Source organism: Chaetura pelagica, unplaced genomic scaffold, assembly GCF_000747805.2.
Source record: "Chaetura pelagica isolate M959 unplaced genomic scaffold, ChaPel_1.0 scaffold109, whole genome shotgun sequence".
In the NCBI taxonomy this organism is placed as follows: Eukaryota; Metazoa; Chordata; class Aves; order Apodiformes; family Apodidae; genus Chaetura; species Chaetura pelagica.
The window spans coordinates 8,528,715-8,551,550 of NW_009970725.1; the positions used below are offsets into that span (position 1 = coordinate 8,528,715).

At 38.9% G+C, this 22,836-nt stretch overlaps 2 protein-coding genes across 2 annotated transcripts in view; one reads left to right on the plus strand and one right to left on the minus strand.

Annotated features, from left to right (window-relative positions):
• Positions 1 to 7,666, plus strand: part of NPC1 (Niemann-Pick disease, type C1) — a 39,747-nt gene extending 32,081 nt beyond the window's left edge. The window contains exons 17-25 of the mRNA XM_010006912.1: positions 356 to 445; positions 550 to 740; positions 1,487 to 1,602; positions 2,151 to 2,280; positions 2,672 to 2,872; positions 3,686 to 3,917; positions 4,946 to 5,059; positions 6,215 to 6,377; positions 7,028 to 7,666. Of these exons, the coding sequence (XP_010005214.1) occupies positions 356 to 445; positions 550 to 740; positions 1,487 to 1,602; positions 2,151 to 2,280; positions 2,672 to 2,872; positions 3,686 to 3,917; positions 4,946 to 5,059; positions 6,215 to 6,377; positions 7,028 to 7,110 (1,320 nt within the window). The 3' untranslated portion in view covers positions 7,111 to 7,666. The remainder of the gene's footprint in view (positions 1 to 355; positions 446 to 549; positions 741 to 1,486; positions 1,603 to 2,150; positions 2,281 to 2,671; positions 2,873 to 3,685; positions 3,918 to 4,945; positions 5,060 to 6,214; positions 6,378 to 7,027) is intronic.
• The window catches only part of LOC104397000 (chromosome unknown open reading frame, human C18orf8), a 19,134-nt gene continuing 3,849 nt past the window's right edge, over positions 7,552 to 22,836 (minus strand). Inside the window, exons 2-20 of the mRNA XM_010006913.1 lie at positions 20,869 to 20,945; positions 19,391 to 19,475; positions 18,955 to 19,011; positions 17,804 to 17,890; positions 16,465 to 16,605; positions 14,743 to 14,846; positions 14,185 to 14,274; positions 13,971 to 14,076; positions 12,616 to 12,727; positions 11,745 to 11,789; positions 11,273 to 11,326; positions 10,844 to 10,972; positions 10,395 to 10,501; positions 9,555 to 9,674; positions 9,294 to 9,371; positions 9,017 to 9,121; positions 8,864 to 8,932; positions 8,505 to 8,730; positions 7,552 to 7,744 (exon numbers count right to left, since the gene is read on the minus strand). Coding sequence (XP_010005215.1) covers positions 7,665 to 7,744; positions 8,505 to 8,730; positions 8,864 to 8,932; positions 9,017 to 9,121; positions 9,294 to 9,371; positions 9,555 to 9,674; positions 10,395 to 10,501; positions 10,844 to 10,972; positions 11,273 to 11,326; positions 11,745 to 11,789; positions 12,616 to 12,727; positions 13,971 to 14,076; positions 14,185 to 14,274; positions 14,743 to 14,846; positions 16,465 to 16,605; positions 17,804 to 17,890; positions 18,955 to 19,011; positions 19,391 to 19,475; positions 20,869 to 20,945 — 1,872 coding nt within the window. The 3' untranslated portion in view covers positions 7,552 to 7,664. The remainder of the gene's footprint in view (positions 7,745 to 8,504; positions 8,731 to 8,863; positions 8,933 to 9,016; positions 9,122 to 9,293; positions 9,372 to 9,554; positions 9,675 to 10,394; positions 10,502 to 10,843; positions 10,973 to 11,272; positions 11,327 to 11,744; positions 11,790 to 12,615; positions 12,728 to 13,970; positions 14,077 to 14,184; positions 14,275 to 14,742; positions 14,847 to 16,464; positions 16,606 to 17,803; positions 17,891 to 18,954; positions 19,012 to 19,390; positions 19,476 to 20,868; positions 20,946 to 22,836) is intronic.

Genomic DNA, 22,836 nt, shown 5'->3' on the forward strand with positions numbered 1-22,836 from the left:
ATTTAGGAGTTACATTACTCACAATTAAATCACTTCAGGCATGTGCCAAAAATCAGCAGATGTTGGCTCCTGTACTACATTAGAATGTTTTTGCTGAATCCATGATTGTTTGAGTTAACTGCTTGTTTACAGAAGGTGTTTGACACATCTTTTACTGCTGCCTTCTAGGTACAGATTTTTCCTCATAGCTCCAAAAGAGACTGAGTAGCTAGGTTTTACTGCCATGGTTGTACTAAGCCTGGGTAGTGTACTTAAGCTGGTGCCTTTTTGCATGGTTGCTACTGACTTAGTAAATTATTTGCATTGCTTGTTGTTTCTGTCCAATTCTCACTTCCATGAATTTGCTTGTTTGCAGATAGCAGTGTTTGTGGGCGTTCTGTCATTCAGCGCAGCAGTCATGCACAATGTAGAGATTGGACTGGATCAGTCTCTGTCAATGCCAGATGTAGGTCTTCAGATCATGTTGCTCTTTAACAATATGTGGTTGAATTGAAGCCTTGATATCTTGGTGTGTGTTATGTAATACTAACTCAAAGCTTTCTCTCTAAGGACTCCTATGTAATGGATTACTTCAGCCAGCTCAGCAAGTACCTGCATGCAGGTCCTCCTGTTTACTTTGTCCTAGAAGAAGGGCACAACTACACCTCTTTGGAAGGGCAGAACATGGTGTGTGGTGGAATGGGATGCAATAATGATTCACTTGTCCAGCAGGTCTTCAATGCTGCAGAAATTGGGAGCTAGTAAGTCTTCATGCTTTTCTCTGCATAGTTGCATGGAAGATGTGTATCTGGTCAATGTGGACCTAAACTTAGTTCAGGCTTAGCTGTTGATTGTACAGCTGACACAAAGTACTTGCTTTGTACTGTGGTTTTGGGATTGGAGAAGGGGAGAAGCTGTGGCAATATCCTAGAATGAGGATAAAATTTGTCTAGATTGGCAGGTTGTACTTGGGTTTGGAAAAGGGATTCCTTCAAGGAATCTGGGAATGGTAGGGAAAAAACCTCACAAAAACCTCTTAGTATGGTTACGCTCTGCTGGAAAATTACTTGCTAAACTTGGTGGATAATCTAGCCTTGCATCTGAAATGCCTTCAGTATCTGGAGTTCAGTAGCTAACAACTCAAGAAAGCTGCTTCTTGATACCTTACAGTGTAGTTCAGTGGTTTTGCTTCAGTCTAACTGAAGCCTTGCTTGGAAACTAAGGCAATGATATCTGGAATAGTATGGGGCATAGTGTGGATAGGAGATGGAGAGATTGGCAGTGGGACTTGAATGCTGGGAAGAAGCTCCTGCGCTTTGCTAGCTCTGGTGTTATGAGCAAGGCTGGCTCTAGGATGGGGTAGTGAACAGGAGACTACATGGAGGGTCAAGTAGCTTGGAACAGAATGAGTTGACATGAAGTCAGTCGGCACTGGAGAGATCAAGGAATATGTTGTTGAATGACACATAAAATTACTGATGATTGATATGTTGTATTCTTCTATTAGCACAAGGATTGGCTATGCCCCATCATCCTGGATTGATGACTACTTTGACTGGGTGAAGCCACAGTCATCCTGTTGCAGAGTCTACAATACCACCGGCCAGTTTTGCAATGCTTCAGGTACTAGCATCTATCTTGTTGCCAGGGCATTAGCTTGGTGTATAAATTTCACAACGAAAATATTTTTATCATGGTATGAGTCGGGTGAATAGTTTTTCTTATTGTGAGCAGGCACCTCTTGAGATTCCCTCTAATTTGTTTGAATATTGGAGTGAACTTAAATATTCTTCTGGAATACTGCAGGTTTAAGACAGCCAATGTAATGACTGTTCCAAAAACTATTAGAAGTTTGATTCTTCTGCTGGTTTCATTAGAGCACAAACTTAGTGCTCTATTGTTGTTCAGATCCTTCAGTTTACATTAGACCCAGTGAGAGCTGCACTAGACAGTGCACTATTAACTGAGTTCTCTGGTAGTACTTGCCTTAGTAGTAATAAATAAAAATAAAGGACTACAAATTTTATACAGAATTTCAGGGCTGATCAGCTATTTCATTATAGAAAAATTCTTTTTATGGAATTGTATCCAGTAGTATTACAAGTCAGAAGTTGCTAAAGTTAAAACAGAATACTTGATCCTGTAGCTGACCTTCTTCCTGTATTTCTCAGTCATAGATCCATCCTGCACTCGTTGTCGACCACTGACACAAGAGGGCAAGCAGAGACCACAGGGAAAAGATTTCATGACATTTTTGCCAATGTTTCTATCAGACAACCCTAATCCTAAATGTGGCAAAGGGTAAGAGCCACATATTCTGTGTGTCTTGCTTAGACCAGTGTGTGAAAGATCCTTGGTCTGGAAGTGTGACTTTGTGTGCAAGGCTGAATATCTATTGTCTTTCTAAAAGTCACAAATATTGATATATCACCTGTTCTGTAGTATTTTCTGAGACAGAACTGGAAAAACAAATACATCCTCAACTAAATGGAACAGCAGCTTTTCCCCTTCTACAAAGAGAAACAACTTCTACAGTTAGTCTGTTCTAGTGTATCCTGTGCTGTGTTTAAATGTTTCATGATCTGAAGCTCTGTAGTATCAGCTCTTGAAACTGTTAGTAACAAGGTTGTAAGTTACAATAGTTAATAAATTTGAATGGTGCTCACTGATACGTAAAATTCTGTTTATATAGAGGACATGCTGCATATAACTCTGCTGTCAACTTCATAAACAACAAATCTGATGTTGGAGCAACTTATTTTATGACTTACCATACTGTGCTGAAAACATCATCTGATTTTATTGATGCCATGAAGAAAGCTCGGGCTATAGCAGATAACATTACTGAAACCATGGGCATCAAAGAGAAGAACTATCGGGTGTTTCCTTACAGGTATGCTTAGATCTTTCTTGCCTTAGTGGCAAATACTCAACGTGAGTTTTGCCTAAAAGAAGTTAATACAGAGATTCTGGAATTTCTAGTAAAACTACAAAAGTACAGCTTCTATCCACAGTACTGACTTCTCTTTGCTTGGGTAGATAAGTTAAATCAAAAAACTTGTCCTTCATTACAAAGGTAGCTCAGGTACTTCCTGGCTTTCATAGTAGGGTTTATTAGTTATAACTGAAGCAGATATGTTGACCTGGGTCTTTGTAAGCTGCAGTGTGAATGTATTGACTTCAAACTTAGGTTATTTAAACTTAAAGCAAGGGCAGCAGTGGTGTCAAGTACTGCTTATCTAATGCTTGCATGATTAACATACTAAGGAGTCTGTATAACAGCACTACAATGCAATTGAGTTGAAATTGGCATCTGAACAGCTGAAATGCTGATCTCTTTGCTTCAAAGTATCCTACCTGTCCTTATGGTCTCACCATGTAATGAATCCATTGAGACACTGCAGTAGTTCCTGCAGATACCACAATCCATCTGAGGACCTACCTTCTGGCAAGCACTGTAGCTGCTTATATTGAATTGTGGGAAATACCCTGACTTCTAGATAAAATCTTCACTTGAAGAGTTAGTGAAATGTTATCATGCAACAGTCAGTGTTCCATAGGAGTCATTCCACTGATGCTAGGAAGCCTGTTCCTGTAGGTGACTGTAAGTAGGGAACTGCTTTCCATTATCCTTAGCACAGAAGCTAATCTAATATTAGCATATAACAAGGAAGATAGCTAACTACAACTTGTTTTCTTTTAACAGTGTGTTTTATGTCTTCTATGAACAATACTTGACAATTGTGCATGATGCCATCTTGAACCTCTGCATCTCCTTGGGATCAATATTTTTGGTGACAACTGTGCTGCTTGGTTTTGAAGTATGGGCTGCTGTTGTCGTTTCAATAACTATTGCTATGATAATCATCAACATGTTTGGAGTGATGTGGCTCTGGGGCATCAGCTTGAATGCAGTTTCATTAGTAAATCTTGTTATGGTAAGTTAACAAGACAACACTCTGCTTTTGTTTCCAAGTCTTGAACTCTTCTGTGTGTCTTATGTCTATATTCATGATGCTGAGTAGTATTTTCTCCTAAACTTTGGCAGGCATTTGAACAGTAGTGGAACTATGCCAATACATCTAGATGGTGTGTAGAAAACAGGTTTGTTCTGACAACCAGTCCCAATAGTGGTAAGATAACAGCGACTGAAATCTAGTGGTTTCCTGTTCTGCAGCAACAGTTGTATTGCTTCTATAAAGGCTAGGTGGTGGTGTATCTCAGAGGTTGTTTGTGCCTAAGGTAAGGACATATAGATTAGTGTTAAGGCTTCTGCTGTATTTATGTTCAACAGAGTAGGTCTGTGACAAGCTAGGAGCTAGTACTGTTCCTGCATAAATGGATGTAACCACTTGTAACTATTAGCTGAGCACTAGAGCTGTAGCTTACCTTGCTCTCTAGACATTTACGGCAGTCCTGAGAAGGCTATGGGAGAGTAAACTGTTGCTCTGTTACAACTAGGCGTGTATTAATGCAAGTCTGAGATTTGCCATCTGTTCAGTTGATGTTATAAATGACCATTTAAACAGCTTGTTTTTAGGATTAAACTAAAGTGTTACTCTGCTGAGATTTTATGGTATCAAATCAGCAGGTACACCCAAGTGTTACTCTGTAGCAAGGTCACTGCAGCTAATACTAGAAAATTGGTGTTCAGTGCTCACTGCACACTGTACTGAAGCCAGCTTTCTTCAACCTCGGGAAACTTCTGTCCACCAAAACGACCTCATATTCTGATTCCTCTTCAATCAGACTGTCCATTGGCAATGACTGGTGATAAAATGCCACACAGCACCTGTAGTGGTCCCTGGTAACCACGTAGTGCTGAGCTTGCAATGACATTTTAATCCTGGGAACTGAACATGGCTGCTAGAACCTCTCTAGCCTATCTAGCATTTCAAGTAGAGGCCTTAACATCAAAGAACTCTTTTAAATGGTATTTTCATGTATGCTTCTTTTCACTCTCTAGAGCTGTGGAATCGCTGTGGAGTTCTGTAGTCACGTGACAAGAGCATTCACTGTTAGTACTAAGGGCAGTAGAGTAGAGCGTGCAGAAGAAGCTCTGTCTCACATGGGCAGTTCAGTAAGTATCTACTGTATGGGGGGTGTGCATATGAGTAGCCATGTTACAACTTCTCGTAAGGAAGGCCTTGCCCTTTCTTTTTGGAATACTTGATTCAAGCTCTTAGAGGTCACCCTAGGCTTCTACTAGTAATAAGAGTGATCAAGACTCAATTATTAGTCTGACATTATTGCTACCTAATAGTAGAGAACAGCTGAAAGTAGTTTGGATTAACTGTGAATTGTCCCATTAAAGTTTAAGTAATTAAGTAATTGTCTCCTCCTCAAGAGGTGACTAGGAAAGGATGCAACTGAAGCTTTAGGCATGCAAGCAGGGCTCAGTATTTAGGCAGTATTGTCATGTCACTTAGACTAAAATAAGCAACCTTGATGGGATTGGGATAGACTGTTATGGTGATGCATATACTAGTCTCTCGGAGTAAGACCAGAGGAGAGTCACAAAGAACAAAGGGCTGGAGCACCTCTCCTATGAAGACAGGCTGAGAGAGTTGGGGCTGTTCAGCCTGGAGAAAATAAGGCTCCAGGGAGACCTCATAGTGGCTTTCCAGTACCTGAAGGGGCCTGCAGGAAAAATGAGGAGGGGCTTGTTACAAGGGCTTGTAGTGATAGGACAAGAGGTAATAGTTTTAAGCTGAAAAAGGGTAGATTTAGGTATTAGGAAGTTACTTCCTGTGTAAGTAGTGAGACAGTGGCACAGGCTGCCCAGGGACGTTGTGGCTGCCCCATCCCTGGAAGTGTTAAAGCCAATTTGGATGAGGCTTTGAGCAACCTGATCTAGTGGGAGGTTGGAACTAGATCATGTTAAAAGGTTCCATCCAACCCAAACCATTTTATGATTCTGTAATTCTATGACCCAGGTAAGGAATTTCACTGGAATGCATGTTACTTAGTAACTACTAAAACTAAGTGGCTGTACAGATTAGAATGGATTTTTAATCATGCTGACCCTGGCCAGGGCTGTCAGGTAGAAGCTGGGACGAAGAAGTTGAACTCTTCTGAGTAGGTCTTGAGTTTGGTTCTAAGGACTAATAAGTAAGGAGGTATATTGCATATAAAGAGCCTCAAATTATGTAAGAATTTTAGCAGATATTAAATACTTAAAGAAATGAATTACCTAAAGCCCTGCTTATCACTTAAGCACTTTTTTTATTGACAGGTTTTCAGTGGCATCACACTGACCAAATTTGGTGGAATTGTAGTACTGGCTTTTTCCAAATCTCAAATCTTCAAGGTATTCTACTTCAGGATGTATCTAGCTATGGTTCTACTGGGAGCAACACATGGACTGATATTTCTTCCAGTTCTGCTTAGTTACATAGGTAAGATGTGACAGTCTGCTCTTAACTTCAAACAAAAATAACTGGCAACCTTCTTCTCCATTGAACAGGAAGGAATGCAAGGATATAAAGCAGAACTTGAATGTACTTGTCATTGAAGTAGCTGGTCTGTTGGAAAGCAAGGGCTGTCTGGTGGCAGTGCATTAGAGGCATGCTGACCTGCAGCAACCACAGCCTGCACAGTGTGCTTGCACTGTGCTCTTGATGGAGGTGGCTGCCTGGGCTCCTGTGGCCCAACAGCCAGCAGCACAATTTAGGTCTCTCAACCTGGTAACAGGATGGTGGATAGAAGCAAGAAACCTACTGTGGTAGGGTGTTGCATTTGCAAAAGTTATCTTGCTTTGCAGAAAGGAGGGTCTAAACACTGTCCTCTTGAACTTGGAAATTCCTGGCTATGGTGTAGTTCTTAAAAGCAGACTTTAACTGAGCCTTACTTAAAGGGGGTGAACATTGATGGGGGTTCACCTACTGCTCTTGCTGCTGCTGACAGCACTAAACAGCTGAGCAGAAGCATATTTCTAAAGTGTCATCAATGTTAAGCTGGACCTAGACAACTAAGATCACCCATGCTTCTCAATGACTGATGTGCTGTAATGTTGGGACTTTGGGATAACTCTGTTTTTTTCACTCAGGCCCATCAGTAAATAAAGCTAAAACTCGTGCTGCACAAGAGAGGACCAGAGGTACAGAACGTGAGAGACTCCTCTACTTCTAGTTTTTAACAGTGTTCAGTGGACTCCATGAACTGTGGCTTAGGCCCAAATCTGAAGAACTGAAGTGCAGCAACATTCTATGACTATCACACTGTAACCACCACAGACTTGACTCCTGCACAGATTCAACTAGAAGATACCAGCTGCAGCTTTGGACATAGCTTTAAACTCAGGAAATGCTACATGTGGCTCATGTAACAGTATTATTAAAACTAGATGTGTTAACAAGTTTACTAAAACACTTCTGTTTACAAGAGGTTGCATCTTTTTCTTCTAGAAACCTAAACCAGCTGTATTGTGAGTTGAATAGCTTTTTTGTCAAACTGAGGTAATGTGTATGAGAATGGACTGCTAAGCCACTGACACTAATTTTAAATGCAGGTCAATGCAATTTTTGTCTCTATTTTTAGGGGGAAGCCATCACAAAGTTGTAATATTTTTAGTACTATTTGCCAAAGTGTCTTGTATATACTTTATTATAAAATAGCAATTTTGTAGTTCAAAAATCTACTTAAATGCAATAAATTAAGTTTATACATTTCAATGGAAGAGTCTTTCAGAACGTTGTGGGTTTCATGAGAGCTTGCTCTCCAAAAAGTTGTTTGAAGAAGGCGACATGTTCTTCACAGTGCTCACCTGCAGGGGGTGGGAGGGGAGCAAAATAAAAGTTAAACGTTAACTTTTAAAATTTAGAAACCGAGTAGCAAGACTGCAGTTTCACTTACACTTTGAGGTAAGTACTAATATCTTTAATGTCTTTGGCTAAAGGAGTTTTAACAATTTTAAAGCAGTGGAATACTGAGTTATGTCCAGTCCAAGTATTTTTGTGCTGAAGCAGATATCTTATCTAGTTCCTGTATCTAACCAGCAGATTGATATCCATGAGAGTTCTTTACTGTCAAGATACAACAAGATCTTGGAAGGGAGTTGTGTGTCTAGACTATCTGGTGATTAGGAATGTGTTGCTAGTGCAAGCAGTTTACCTTCATTTTTAAAGTGAGAGAAAGTATAGAATAAAACAGGCCTTCAATTTTTGTGATCTGTGGAAACAGACAACTGGACTCAAAGGTTTATTGACCTAGTTTCTGGCTTCAGGAGAATGCACTAATTGGAGATAATGGCTTTGCTAAAGTAAGCAATGCGAGCAGCTGCAAGCTAAACAGGTTAAGCTTAGTCTGCAGGTTCCTGTTTGGCTCAGTCTCTTATGTCTGGGTGCAATATACAATGGGGTAAGACAAGGTAACTTTGGAAGTATACTTAAAGGTAACCCTAAAATACAGGCTAAAAGGCACTAAGAGCTTTATCCTGCAATACAGGCTCAGCTGGAGTGGAAGTGAAACCAGTCTTACTCAGTTGTGCAAACAGAACTATCTTGGTTTAACTGCTTATTGCTTACCTGGTGTGAAACTTGGGTTTCCCCGTAACCGCTGATTTCTCTGTTCAAAGAATCTGAATATGGTATAGAAAAGCATCTCGTCATCTGCTTGTTTTGCTGCGTCAAGGAACTTGCGGGCTGAAATGCTGTCGTGTCCTCCAATACCCCTGATGAATCTCAAGGCAGCCAACACTTGGTGTTTGGACAACAGAACTTCCACTATTTCATCATTTGCTGTGGAAAGTCTCTGTGAAGTCAATCACAACTGTAAGACTAAGCTTCTAACAAATTACTGAGATGCCAGCTACTCACTTCAGGTGAGTAGGTAAGCTGTGTGACAAGTCTAACCCACACGTGACACTATTATCTGAAATGCTTACTTTTAACATGTCCAGAGAGAGCTGATGTGCAGGAGGGTAAATGCTTTCCAGGGACAGTAACAGACAAGCCTAGGGCAAAATAGAAAGAACCTTAAAATTCTGATGACTTCCCACCTCCATCATTAGCTTACTGAAGCAACTTGTCTTACATACCAAAGGTTTTGAGTCACTGAGCACATGGTACTGCAGAAACTGATGGAGCATGTAGAACAAGTTGTGTTGAACAAGGGTTTTGATGACCAGCTCGTACAAGTAGTGCTGTGAATGCAGGAAGAAGACCATCACAAGTGGTCTTGAGAAAAATGTTGCAATACCAGTTTTTACATCTAGAAGGTAATATTGTGTAGGACTTCAACACATGATCAGGGCTGGTCTGAAACTGTGTAACTTCATGGAGTGAGGTGATACATTTGGCATGTAAGTACTTTACCTGAACTGCAATCTGGAACTGGTTAAGAGAGCGAATGTATTCCATCAAGACTGCTATAGTGAACTTATGAGGTGCTTCCTAGGCAAGAAAAAAAAAAAAAGGATGAGGTGGAACTTGCTTCCTCTGTTAATGACAACCCCATAAAAATAGGTGTCAAAATACCTTCATCCTCACAATAGCCTTCTGCAGGCTATTTTAAGTAGTCATCTTACATTTGCTGCTCTGAGACTACTGCCAAACCAGCACTTAAAATTAGCTTACCTTCTTCTCTGTAAATACAGATAAAACATGTGTGTACATGTCAGACTGGTCAATGACAGCTTGAGTGCGGACTGGACGTTTCAGGAGTGGATTACTTCTACTCAGGCCTGCTTCTACCACCTACAAGAAGAAAGCCTTTTTAAAAGAAAACTAGTGTCATAGTGCAGTTTTAGTAATCTTTAGAGAGACTGTTTTCCACTGGGAACACAATTTAAACCTGTTTTGTTACTGAGGAAATTCACATCTGTGGTTATGTTATACTGTATGTGTTCTGTTTGGCATGAACTTTTGTATATTTAAAACTGCTTTTATGAATTATATAAATGCATCTATCATCTGCCTCAGACAGGAGATTAATCAAACTTACTATGTTGACACAGGCCCACAGCTTCAGAAGGATTTTTGGTAGTGTGTGGCCATACTGTGTGAGTTAGTGCTTGAACGTGGTATTTTAACAGAAGTAATTCCATGATGCACAGGACTGCACATGTTGTGCAGAGGCAGAGTGTGCCATGGAATCAGTGGCTGGGAAACTATTTTGATACTTATTGATCACAAGTTGCATTTTAAGCTTCTACCCTCAATGTTTTCCAAGCACTGGGGTGTGTTACTTGTTACGCTGGAGATGAGCTTTGCAGGATTTGCAACAACAGTGTTAAGTGGGGGTTTTAGTGCACCTTACACGTGCACCTTCTACTGTGAGCCTGAGGCAGCCAGGACCTTGGGGTAGGCCTGAATTTCCTAAACAGAGAAGAGCATGACTTCACCATGATGCAACCTGATATGCAAACAGCATCATCCTGTCTTTGCAAGCTGCTGTAGCTCACTAACATGTTTTACCATAGTGTAGCTTTGCTCAGCTTCCAAGTACTTCTTATATTCGTGATTCAGTTTGTCAAAAACAGTTGCAATCACAGACAGTGATCCCCTTTCTGGCTCACTGAGCACTGAAAAGATAAAAAGAAAAGAAAACAATGAGGAGAAATAGCCGGGGGCTTTCATACTGCCTTTATCAAGAGGCAATCTCTAAACTTGATTCTGAATTTCAAAGAAAGTTTCAGTCATGTCAGATGTATTAACTCCATGGGGAGGGAACAGAGTTCTTCCATGCTGTTAAGTAATTCCGTTAGATTTGTGACTGAGAGTAGTCTAGGGAAGTGACATCTTACAGCACCAAGCCAGCTTCAGAGGTCATCTCATGTCAAAAAACAAACCAGCTCACTTTTGTGAGTATTTATGAATGAGCAGTACTGTACTTCTCAAGAGACAGACAAAGCATGTGAACTTACTTTGAGAGCACACAGAGAGGATAACCATTTTGCATTCTTTCCTTTGGAGAAGGAAATCCATTAGTTTTCCTTTATCTAGCAGTAGGTTAACTACAGGTTCAAGTTTCACTTGAAGACTCCAGAGGTAACCTTGATTTGAAGAAGTGAAACAAAGTGAATTGCCTTATATAGTATAGCCTTTTCCAACTTTTCCACCTTTAAATAAGAGCACATCTAAATTATGATTCATTTGCCTTTCTAAGTATGTTCTAGAGCAGCCTTACCTCTGAAAAGTTGTAGTGAAGATAGGTTATGCTCAGTTACCATTACCATGAGCAGTCACTTTACTGGGTATATGTTTAGTCACTGTTTTAAGCTGCTTTGTGCACTAAGGTATAAGCTAGCCACCCTTTGACACTGAGCATAGTAGTCAAACTGCTCAACACTTACCTTCACTTGCACTAATGATGATATCAGGTTGAAAGACAATCCAAGAAGAAGAATCTGAATGTTAAAGTTCTAACATTAAAATTTATTCTAAACTGCTGCTGCTAAATTAGCATTACTGTACTGAAGCAGATCCCATTAATATACTTTCATTTACTGTCACCTTTTATTGTAAAGTCTTGAATATTCTTGGGATTTTATCTTCTATTTCATGGTGTATCTATTCAGTAATTTCATATGTGCATCTCAAATGACCAAGGAATGTGGTATTGTATTATGCTAGGTTTCTGTATTTACAATGCTATGAAAGCATTACAGTCTCTTATGAAGCCTATTTTGTTGGTAAGTAAATATGCATAATTGGCTAAAGCTGGACTTAAAGGCTCAAGGTAACAAATGTTAGCTTCTTCCATGCTTGGTATATAGAATGAGTCTTCAGTAAGACACTGGCACTTTTGAAGTATTTAAAGGATACAGAGTTTACATGGAACAGGAGACTGACTTGTCACAGAGGCTGGACCTGTGGAAAAATTAACATCAGATGAAGAACAGTAGTACTCTGCCTGCTATCCTACACTGAGAAAATACAAACTACAAGCTTACACTGAAAAGGCAAGTATGAATGGTAACATGTCTAGCAGTCCTGCAACAAGCAGGCAAAAAACACAGGCCTCTTGTGTAGCCACATTATCTACAATGACAATCTGACATTACGAAAACAATTATTTAAAACAAAACTGTTTTTTTCAGCCAAGTGAAGTTGTGCAAGCAGCAGTATTCCATCTCTAGAACTAAAATTCTAAATACATACTCATTTGTTGTATTTATATGCATTATATTTATCACTTTAGTTTCTTAAAGGTGGAGGTTTATATTAAACAAAGGTTAGGATCAGAAAGTATAAACCAGTGTTATTGTTCAACATTCAAATGTTAGAGCTTTTAAGGTGCAATCATTCCTGTAAGAAGCATCTTTCTCTTCAATAAAGAAAAAATGACTGCTAGTGGAACTAGCATGAGGCCAGAAAACCATAAAGTGCTTTTGAGTACATACACCAGCTTTTATAGGTGTGGCCAAAAAAACCAATCCAGAACTTTGAGGTGTAAAAGTGAAGTACTAGGGGAAGTATGCATCTTAAACAGCAACTTGTAGTTTTCTGTAGTAGGCAAAAGGTTGGAACACAAATTTATTCTTGATTCCTTCTTACCTTCATTCTTCCTTCACCCTCCTAAATATTTGTAACAAGTGTTAGTAACCAGCATCCTAAAAACTAAAGCACTCTTGTATGCCAGCTGTTACATTTAGATAATCTTGATAAGTGTTAGGATATATCTATAGAGGTCTACCTGCTACAGGTATTTGATATGGTTGTATTGATCGAGGTGGAAGTACAAATTGATGGATGGTAGTAGACCCATCAAATTCTCCTCTTAGCTTGATGTCAAATATAACTGAAGTCTGAAATTGAGAAGAGAAAATGAGTACTGACAAATGTGAATTACCACCCATTTACATGTAGTCTGGCTGTTTTTCACATTCCGTCTTGTGTTGTCCATTAGAATCAGAATGGTTTGGGTTGGAAAGGATGTGCGGGGGGGGGCAGGGACATCTTTCACTAGATTGGGCTGCTCAAAGCCCTATCCCACCTGGCCTTGAACACTTCCAAGGAGGGAGCAGCCACAACTTCTCTGGACAACCTGTTCCAGGGTCTCACTCTGTAGAAAATTTCTATCTAATCCTAATATACCTTCCTTCAGTTTAAAACTGTTGCCCCTTGAATTGTACCTACAGGCCCTAGTAAAACATATCTCTGTCTTTTACACCCTGTTTTAAGAGATTCATGTCAAATTCACTACTTAGTTATGCCAGGAACCGTGAGGAAAATTCTGCATCTTCCTATGACACCCTCATACCATTCAGTCTTGTTCAAATCAGGTCTTCTACCCAGTATGGTCCAAATTCTTAGCCTTGCACAGTGGAAATTAGCTTCACTTTCAGTGCTAATGACTAGTATCTACCCTATTTATTTACTGTGTTTATATAGGCACATTTATAGCCATGTAAGTACTTTACCTGAACTGCAATGCTGGGAAGTAAGTGCTCCAAGTTAAATGCTAATGTGTAGAAACAAGATGAATTATAACAAATGTGAACTAATCATCCTAATGAGATGATGTGCCCCAGTTCATTACCCGGTCTAAGAGAAGGTAATGAAGAAGAAGCTGAAGTGTTTCCACAAGCTAGGAGCAAAGTACCACTTTAGCTTTAGCACTGATCAGCTTTGCTACTGAAACTACAGGTAAGTATATTTTAGCTATGCTACTAGATGTGCAAGATCGTTTGTGTTCATAGAAGGTTTTGCAGATCCAGGCCTTCAACTTCAGGGAGCATAAGTTTGTGTCATAAACATATTCAAATGTTTGTGATACAAGAAGGTCCCAGGTTTAATAATGTAGTAATCAATTTAACTCTACCTCTTCATATAATGCCTTAAAAGTCTACACAAAAAAAACAGGCATTAGCAACAGCCCTGATTATATGTTAGACCAACAAGGTATGCCCTTACTTTTTTCCTCCTGCAAATACTCTGGCTTTTGGCAAAGCTAAACACATGCAACAATATTTTAGAGCTGACAGGCATCACTATTAAAGTCTGCCTATAACTTTTACAAGTTAAGGCAAAACATAACATAAATCACACCTCAGTATCCTGATGATGTACTACCACCAAGTTATCCACGACATTCAGTGCAAACTTTCCAGTTCTGTTCAGCTTTAAAATATGTGTCTTCTTACAGGAGCCCTCTCTACAGAAATAGAGATAAGAACTGGTCAGTAAGCCTGTTTAAACTAGAAGAGCAGAAGTCTCTTGCATGCATGTGAATTGCCACTAATGTTCTTCACTCTGCTCTTACCTGGGTAAGTGATAGAGGACTACTTCTGCTCCTGTGCTATTGGATGTCCTTGAGTGATGCCTCAGATAGAGAACATAAAGCTGTCCATATCTAACAAGATAATGGGATTAAAGCATTATTTTCAAGTAACAGCTCTACCAGTCTGTTAAAGCCATACATTTTACCCTAAAAGAACAGACATGAGATTACCTAAGTGATCAATTAATTAAAAGACTAAAGCAGCACTCAATAAATCACAATGCACAGCCTATACTCATGCAGGTTAAGTATGCATCTAAGGACAACTCTACCAAAACATCAGTTAAAAAATGAAGCACTCTCAAAACTTCTGTACTAATGAAGAACAATTTCACGTAAGATTTGAGAAAGCGTCCCCTCCCTGACTTGCCTTGACAGAGCTGTTTAGCTGCTTTGTTCAAGGCAGTAACTGAAGCACTTTACAGTGACAGTACTGTTAGAACAAGGAACAACTGCAACAAACTTAACGTTCTTGTCTATTCTCAGCATCCCCAAACTGCCATACTTTTCCAATAAAGCCTTGATTAGTTAGATACATACATTGTAGCCATAGCAATGTCTCTTTCAGAAAGGCTGAGCTTGGAGGACTTGGGTGCTGCAGGTAACTCGATTTCAAATTTTGATAGTTTTGACATTGTTCCGCTCTGTTAACGAGAAAAAAAATAAAACCACCCAAAGAAATCCATCGTTAAGGCTTGAAATAGAAAGGTCTCAAGTAACCTTTAATCAAACGCTGCATCAGTAGCACCTCCAAAGGTGAGAGGCAAAAAACGAGAAGTTTGATACCTTTTTTTCCTACTGTGATCCTAAATGCATACTCTGGTACTATTCTCTTGATTTTGTAACAACAGCTTCAGCTAGCAACACATTCCCATTTTAATTAACTCAAGACAAATTTGGATTGAGATCCCATTTAGAACTGGTCTAGAGATCTCAAACAGCAGTTAACTTATTTTTGCTGTTCCAACAAAACATATGCTCCAACTTCTAAATAACCGCGTACTGGGAAGGGAAAAAATATCTCTACCTCCTACCAGTCACTGTCTCCTTTTGTTCCTGCTAACACCAGAATCTGCCTTATACTCAGAGCATATTTCTGCTTAAGGTTTCCTCTCTCCTCTTCCTCTTTCCCACAGAATTTATATAGAAGGAAGTTTTCAGAGTTTCCAAAGCTTCTACTGAAATTAACTTCCTAGTCGCATTAACTTAGTCTGGAGTGTGAGGTGTGAACACTACAGAAATACATCCTTTGCTAGATCTCTATTTTCAAAATTTATTTTAGTATAGTATCTTTCTCAAGAAATCTTTAAATATTTCCTTCTAAACACAAAATTAAAAATATTTAATTACAACTTGACACAAAATCTTAAGAAGGGGGAACCATGACCTAAGTCCTTAAAAAGAAAGCTGCGAGAGGCTAGTGAGTTCCACCTAGCCCGTAAGAGTGTCATTTCAGGATCCAGTACAGAGCTTACACAAGATCAAACCAAGAAACTCATTTGAATAAGCTTATTTTTAATCTCTTCCCTTAGACCACCAGGGAAGTCTTTTTAATCCTTTGAGAGAAGCAAGATAAATTTTCTAGTTCTTTACCTTGTTTTTCAAGTCATCTTACTGCATGATTAACTTAAAACAGATTCTAATTTTTACTAAAACCTTTTTCCAAGCCAAAAAGAAAAATATTTTCACAGTAACTTTAAGTGTTGTCCACTGGGAAGAATACAAAGAAAAATAAGTACTATGTAAAGCCCTCTCATGCTTGGGACAATAGATGCTTCTTAAGTGCTACCTTTTTTCCTTCTTTTTCCAATTAATCCACTCACATTTGGAAGGTTGTTATAATCACAAGTGAAAACCCCTTAATTTTTATTACCACACTACAGAGTGTAAATGCCCATAGTAAAAGTAAATAATATATACTCATTTAAGTGGAAAAGAGACATCTTAAAATATATTTAATTTGTCAAATATTGGGTTGTTGGGGTTTTTTTTTCTCCTTTCTCAAGGTCAACTGTCCAACATTAGCTGGACACAACTCTTTCCAAAGCGGACATAAGAAAGAGCTAATTGCTTAACTTTAAGCCATCACTTAGGAACTGTATTACAGATTTTTGCTTTGGTCTTTGCTTATTCCCATGGAAGGATGTGAATGCATGCACCTCTTGGAAGAAATACAGGCAAAGCAACAGATTATTTGAATAAAGAAGCAGCCTAAAAAAACAGAAGCAGACTAAATGAAAAGTTTGGAACATATCCCTTTACCTTGAAATAGAACGGCTGCAGGACATTTCCAAGGACAGTGGTTGACAGAAGAATAACAGAGCTCTCTGGACAATACATGTACCAGTTGACATTAATACTCTGATTCTTCAGAAGTTTTAAACTTCGTTTCTCTGGCAATACCTGGAAACACAGTATATTAGCACTTCATCACCATCAGGATTCCAGCAGCATAAATGATACTACATAGTAACTAGGAATGTTAAGTGGGAAACAGGGAAGTGTAAAGGCATTTCACAGGGTTAGAATTTAAAATCAGAAATCTGACAATTACAGCTTGGGCCCAAACTTAGTGTAGCTAAGAAAATGCAGAGCAAATCCTCCTCAAATTCTAATAGCTGAAAAGTGCTGTGTCTTCCCCCTCATCCAGCTCTGGGTTTAGGTTTTGTCCACAATGGAGAAAACATCTAGCTTGACACAACTAGTTTTATTTAAAAGTTATTACAATATCTTTGTTGCCTTCACTCACCTAGCTTCCTTAATATTTTATTCTAATAACTGAGACAGTATATAAATTTATTGTCTTTATTTTAAGGGCTTAAATAACTTAGCTTCAAAAACATACTTAATTCAATTTGATCATCTTACTTGCAAGGTTGACTTTCATAATCCTTTTAGGTGCAAAATGTACTTCCCTCCCCCTTCAATCAGCAGGATATTATGCTGCTTTTCAGTTACTTTCTTTAGTACTAGCTATTAGTAACAGTAATTATGTAAAACACTTTATCTCAGCTCCAGGACTAGAACTACTGGAAAGTGCACAACTTTGGAGGAAGTTAGAATATCCCTCATAATCAATGTCAGAAAGGGCTGTTTATTAATTAAGTTTCTCAAAAAACATATGCAGAGGTAATTACACATAGCACAGAGGAACTCAAACAATGAGATCAACAGAGGAGGAAGCTGCCACCTTGCAGAAGGGTATCACTCACTACCTTAGCCAATTATTTGTTCTTTGCTGCATTTTAAGCATGCACACACCCTCCCCAATGCTGATTTATTTTGCAGTGTGGTATTTCACACTGGATTTAGATATTCATTTCCATACAAGCCAAGAGCATCTAGTGACCTAGAGTTCTCAGTTCAGTACTCCTTTATGTAGGGTCCTTGTCAGCTGTGCTAAGTAACCTGTTAGTGTTAAGGCCTCCTGGCCTCAGAAAGTATTCCTCTCAAAGAAAAATAATCATAGTCTGCAAACAAAACAGCAGGTTTTCTTTTTTTAATAGTGCTTTCTCAATCAGGGAGCTGGAAGAGAATTAAAAGATACTGATGCAAATCTGCATTTTCAAATATCTAAATATCTGTCCTACATTTGTTTTACCTGGTAGAATTCAATTCCTTGATCTGTGATGAAGACGATTTCTGTAGAGCTTGTCCAGCAGAATCCTAGAATATTGGCATTCTTTGTCTTTGAATAAACAAGCAAACAAACACTCTTTTACTTGGAAAAATTAACTATTCAAATAAGCTAATACTACTACATGAAGAACGCAAGACCAAAGGCAATTTAGTTATCCAGTCAGTGGAATTAACACTTTTGGTCACCTAGACACCCAGCATGCATCACCTGTTTTTGTAGAGACTTCCAAAACGATGAATGAACACAACTACTGTATGACCTCCATTTTCAGCCGCATGTAAGATTTAAAAGTTGGTATTACACAGTCAATTTATTTTTTTTTTCACTGTAAATGCAACCAAGTTCTTCTGGTTCAAACCATCCTGTCAATTCAACCAATTCCTGACATGAAAAGTGGGTTCCTTCCACTGACAGAAACAAAGAACTAAGTGGCAATGTGTGCCACGACTCTGCTCAGAACACCACCACAAACTAGAATGGTTTACTGAAACACATAATCCTAAACAACAAAGCAGAGAGTGCTTTCACTTTAAAGACTACAGGAATAAAGGGATCTGTGCAAATCGGATGTTAAAAAAAATTACTTTAGTATTCTATGACCTCAAGATGTAAGGTATCTTGGCTTGACAGTACCAACAAAGGGCAATGGCACTTGTTTCTGGCAAAATAATCAAAAAACTAGAAGGGCTGTTTAAAAATACCAAACTAGTATGCAAACTAGTCATAGCTTACTATGACTGATCAGTGAGATTAGTGTAAATCATCCACATTAACATATCTGGCATTAGCATAATTACTGCCCACTGTTTCTGTATCATCAGCACTTTGTCTCTTCTCCATCCTAAACCTTGATACCTGCTGCCTCCACAGCATTTCCAGTCCTTTCTAGGAAAGAATTAAAGTGACTGGACTAGGAAGTTCTTGATGCTATTGTTCATCCCTATTCACTTACCTCAGTTTAGAGAGATTGTAGTGCCTATATTTCTCATTTACTTCATGCTAGTATTTTGGTAGGTATCTCAATTAGGTCTCTTGCAGAGTAGAGGCCACCAGCGAAACTAACATGAGAGTTTCACCTAAGCATATAAGCTTTGGACATCTACTTAACTTACCTTACATTCCTGTGTATATTCTAGCTGAGGGCTATCTGGAATAAAATTTAAAAAATCCTGCAAAAACGCCATGAAGTGTATTAGCAATTAGGAAACACAAACAAGACACACAAATAAGAACAAGAGTATAGGTCTTCGTTTATCAAATTATTTTGGATGAGATATATATAAGAAAAACTTGACTTACTATATTCCATTTTACCCCCCTCCCAGGGAATTCTTAACAGCAGTTCACTCCCCCTCACATTTTCTTAAATTATGATACTAGTAGGACAACCATGTTATCTGTTCAGCCCCTCAGGATAACTGAGGAATTTTCACTACAGCTGTTGTTAGCCACCAGACCTCGTCAACAGTTTTCTTAGAGGCTTCTACTCTTGTGCTGTAAGTAGATTTCCAGCTCCAGTTCCCTATCTGCAGGGTGTAGGTTTCTTACCACACACTTCAAAGTTCTCTGCACAGCCAGTATCTTGTTCCCCAAGGAAAACTTGATGCACTTGACTTCTCCTTTGTCTTCCATCCTATACAGAAAGGAAAAAGTGATGGGAATATCATCGGCAATCACTTCTTAGGGAGCTCTATAGCATACTTGCAAAAAGACAATGAAAGAGGGAAAAAAGAGTAATACAAATGCTTTTGAATACAACTTACCCATTTCCTGACAAGCACAAGATTCAAAATTCAGACTGGAAGATAATGGCAGTTCAGAAGTCCCAAACACATCCATTACAGAAACATGGCTAAGGCCACACAAATCAGCCCCTGAAGTTACTACAAATGCTCAGCTCTGTTGGCCTATGATGTGGAATGGGAACACTGTGGGGCTATTCAAACCTGTGTTCTCAGTTCTGTCCCAGTGCGTCTAGAGTTCTGTGATACCCACACCCTGCAGTCAGCTCCTTAATTTCCAGAACTACTGCTAATTGACACTCACCTCCCCATTAGGACACATCCTCTAGAAGAATTTCTTATGTTAGAGTGAGGCTATTTTTACACCACTTTAAAAAAATCAAACATACATTCTTACCAAACAAGCATCAGTACAACTGGCATGAATAAGGTAGTTCTATGTCTAGTATGTGTATTAAGTCCAGACAAAGAGACAATTAGAGAAGTCATGCAGGAAAACTGTGGAACCTCCTGAAGTGCACTGAGTATTTTCAGCCCCCTCAGTCTTTGTGAAAAGGGTAGTAAAATTAAAAAGTCAAATAAAAATAACAACTTTCAGGACAGGCCCTATGCAATACCTGATATATTATAATAAATACACCTCCTACAAATTGCTTTATCCACATCTGGGACTGCAGCAATTTGAGTAAAAGAAGACTTCCTTACACATGAGTAGCAGAGTTCAAAAAGCCATCACTCTTAACAGAGGCATATATAAAATAATTTTCTAAAGACAAACTAGTTTAACTGAAAGCAGTGTTGTCAAATTCTGCCAAAAACGTTTCCACAAGAAATGTAAAACATAAAGTCCATTTAGATTAAACAAGAAACAGAACCCAAGAAGTTTATCTGTAGGAAACACTGTGCTTGAAGCACAGGCATGAAATCCAGAAATTACAGTTCTCTACACATTTACATTTACTTCATTTTAAGCAACTTGCTCAGCTGCATCCTTGGATAAGTCACTGTTGCTACTGTAGGAATCACAATTTTGAATCCCAACACTCTCACACATATAGCATGTTTTAACACAACATTGCTGGGTTGTTGTTTGGGGTTTTTTTTAAAACCATAGCCTTATATCTACCCCAACCCTCCCCTGCAAGACTATAAATTCATGAGAGCAAAGCATGCCATCTTAATTGCAAGAAAACGTCTAAGAACAAAATGTGACCACAACTACTTATAAGTTTTATGCCTCAATTACAGTAGATCAGGACTAAGTAACATAAAATAGTGCCATACCTGAAGGAAATGGGATTTCTATCCTCCAAACCTTTAACGACAACTCCTGTAGCTCCACCAGATCGAACTGCAAAAACCTATTTAAAAAGTTTTGAACATACTTGTAGCTTATTCAAAATCATCACCTTAACATACTTCCTTTTCTAGAGCAAGACCTCTAGGGTTTTTATAAGACACACCTTTTGTTCTTATAAAGATCTGCTGGCTTACACAGAGATTCAGTAAATAATAATTTCCTTCCTCTGGAGTTCCAAGTTTACTTGGACTTGACAGGTTTACAATAGTACTGTAACAGTCCTGTAGGCATATTCAGAACTACTGCGCAAGTTACAATGGTAAAAGTCTGTATAAGAATAATAATAATTTTTTTCATATTCATATTTTCCTAGGTCAGGAACTAGTAAAAGTATCTGAAACATCAGGTCATTGTTTGAAACAAAAAGGAAATCAGCTTGGGGACTGGGAAGTGGTGCAACTCAGTGACCCAGAGGCTTGATCTTGTCAGAACACGTATTATAGATAGGAATAGTTCAACACCAATATGCAGTTTTGTGCGTACCTAAGGAGTTCCAGCTGACTTACACTAACAACTTAAAGAATTCCTTTAGCATAACTATATATATATATATATATCTCACATATATAAAAATCTATAAAACCTGCAAGAGGTTTTATAGATACAGCTTGTTAAGGTGGAATAAGGCAACACCAAAAAAAACCCTCATGTTGTTACAAACTTTTAACTGCCTCAGAAGAAGAAATTCCAGCAGATGCCTTATTTGTACTTGTAGGTGTAGCAGCACTAGCCACACAGACGAAGTCTCAGAATAACAGATGTACTGTTTTGTAGTATCAGCCATGCTGCTGGGGCACTGTGTTCACGCAGGAATACAGGTGCCAAGACTATAAATTGCAAGCAGGTCCACAGCCTTACTAGAACAAGAAATACTCCATTTAACTGATTTTAAAGTTTATGTAGATAGAAAACAGAAGGCAAAATTAGTATTTGTGAGATGAGAGGATGGCAAAGACAAATCTCTCGGAAGGCCATTCATGTGGGAAACTCGTTGAGAAGCTGGTAACAAATGATTTGGAGACACATCAGAAATTAAACGATTCTGGAGTACCAAGAAAAAACAGAGAATTAAATTTACAGTTTAAAGTAAGTTTCTCTCAAGTGAGCTCCTAGCAACCAGTTCTTCTGTACTTGTATCTCATCCACACTATGATCTACTGCCTCCTGACAGGCTATTTAAGTAATCTTATTTCAGCTGGCCCTCAAAACGTAAGTACAGGAGGATTATGGCTTACAAAGAGAAAGGGCACCAAGAATTCTGAATGGAGTGCAACACCAAGAAACACAACCCTGAAACACTCCCCTCTCTCCAAAAAAGCCACTCATCATGTCCACACCGCACGTGTCAAAATAATTCCATTTACATGGGGAAGAAAGCTTGAACATTTCAATTCTGTGAATGCTGAGGTAACAGAACAGCTGCAGGAATTAGCAGAATGTATCCACATGTATATAAACCTCACGACGGATTGTGGATCCTCTAGCTGTACTGACTTAAATACTCAGAAGCCCACAGGGACATTAAGGAGAAACACGATTCAGAGAACTAAAGCCAAGAAACGAAAAGCAAAGTGTCCATTCAGGTCTGAGCCACAAACAATGCAACAAATATTAGGTTTTATGAGTAGAACTTTAGGAACTGAAAAGGGGGGAAGGGGGGAAGCGAAGTGACAAAGTTTTTAAGTAACGCTGGGACATCTGGAATAGAAAAAAAACCCACAACGTGATGACTCTGAAGGATCAAGAGAGACCTTAGGGGTGTTTAAAGAGTAAAAGCAGGTGAAATTCAACCCAGTGACTCTACATCGATGCCCTCGCGAGAAGGGACTTCCTACGGCGCCCGGCAGGATGACAGGTCCCGCGGCGGCAGCAGGACCCGACACCGCCTCCCC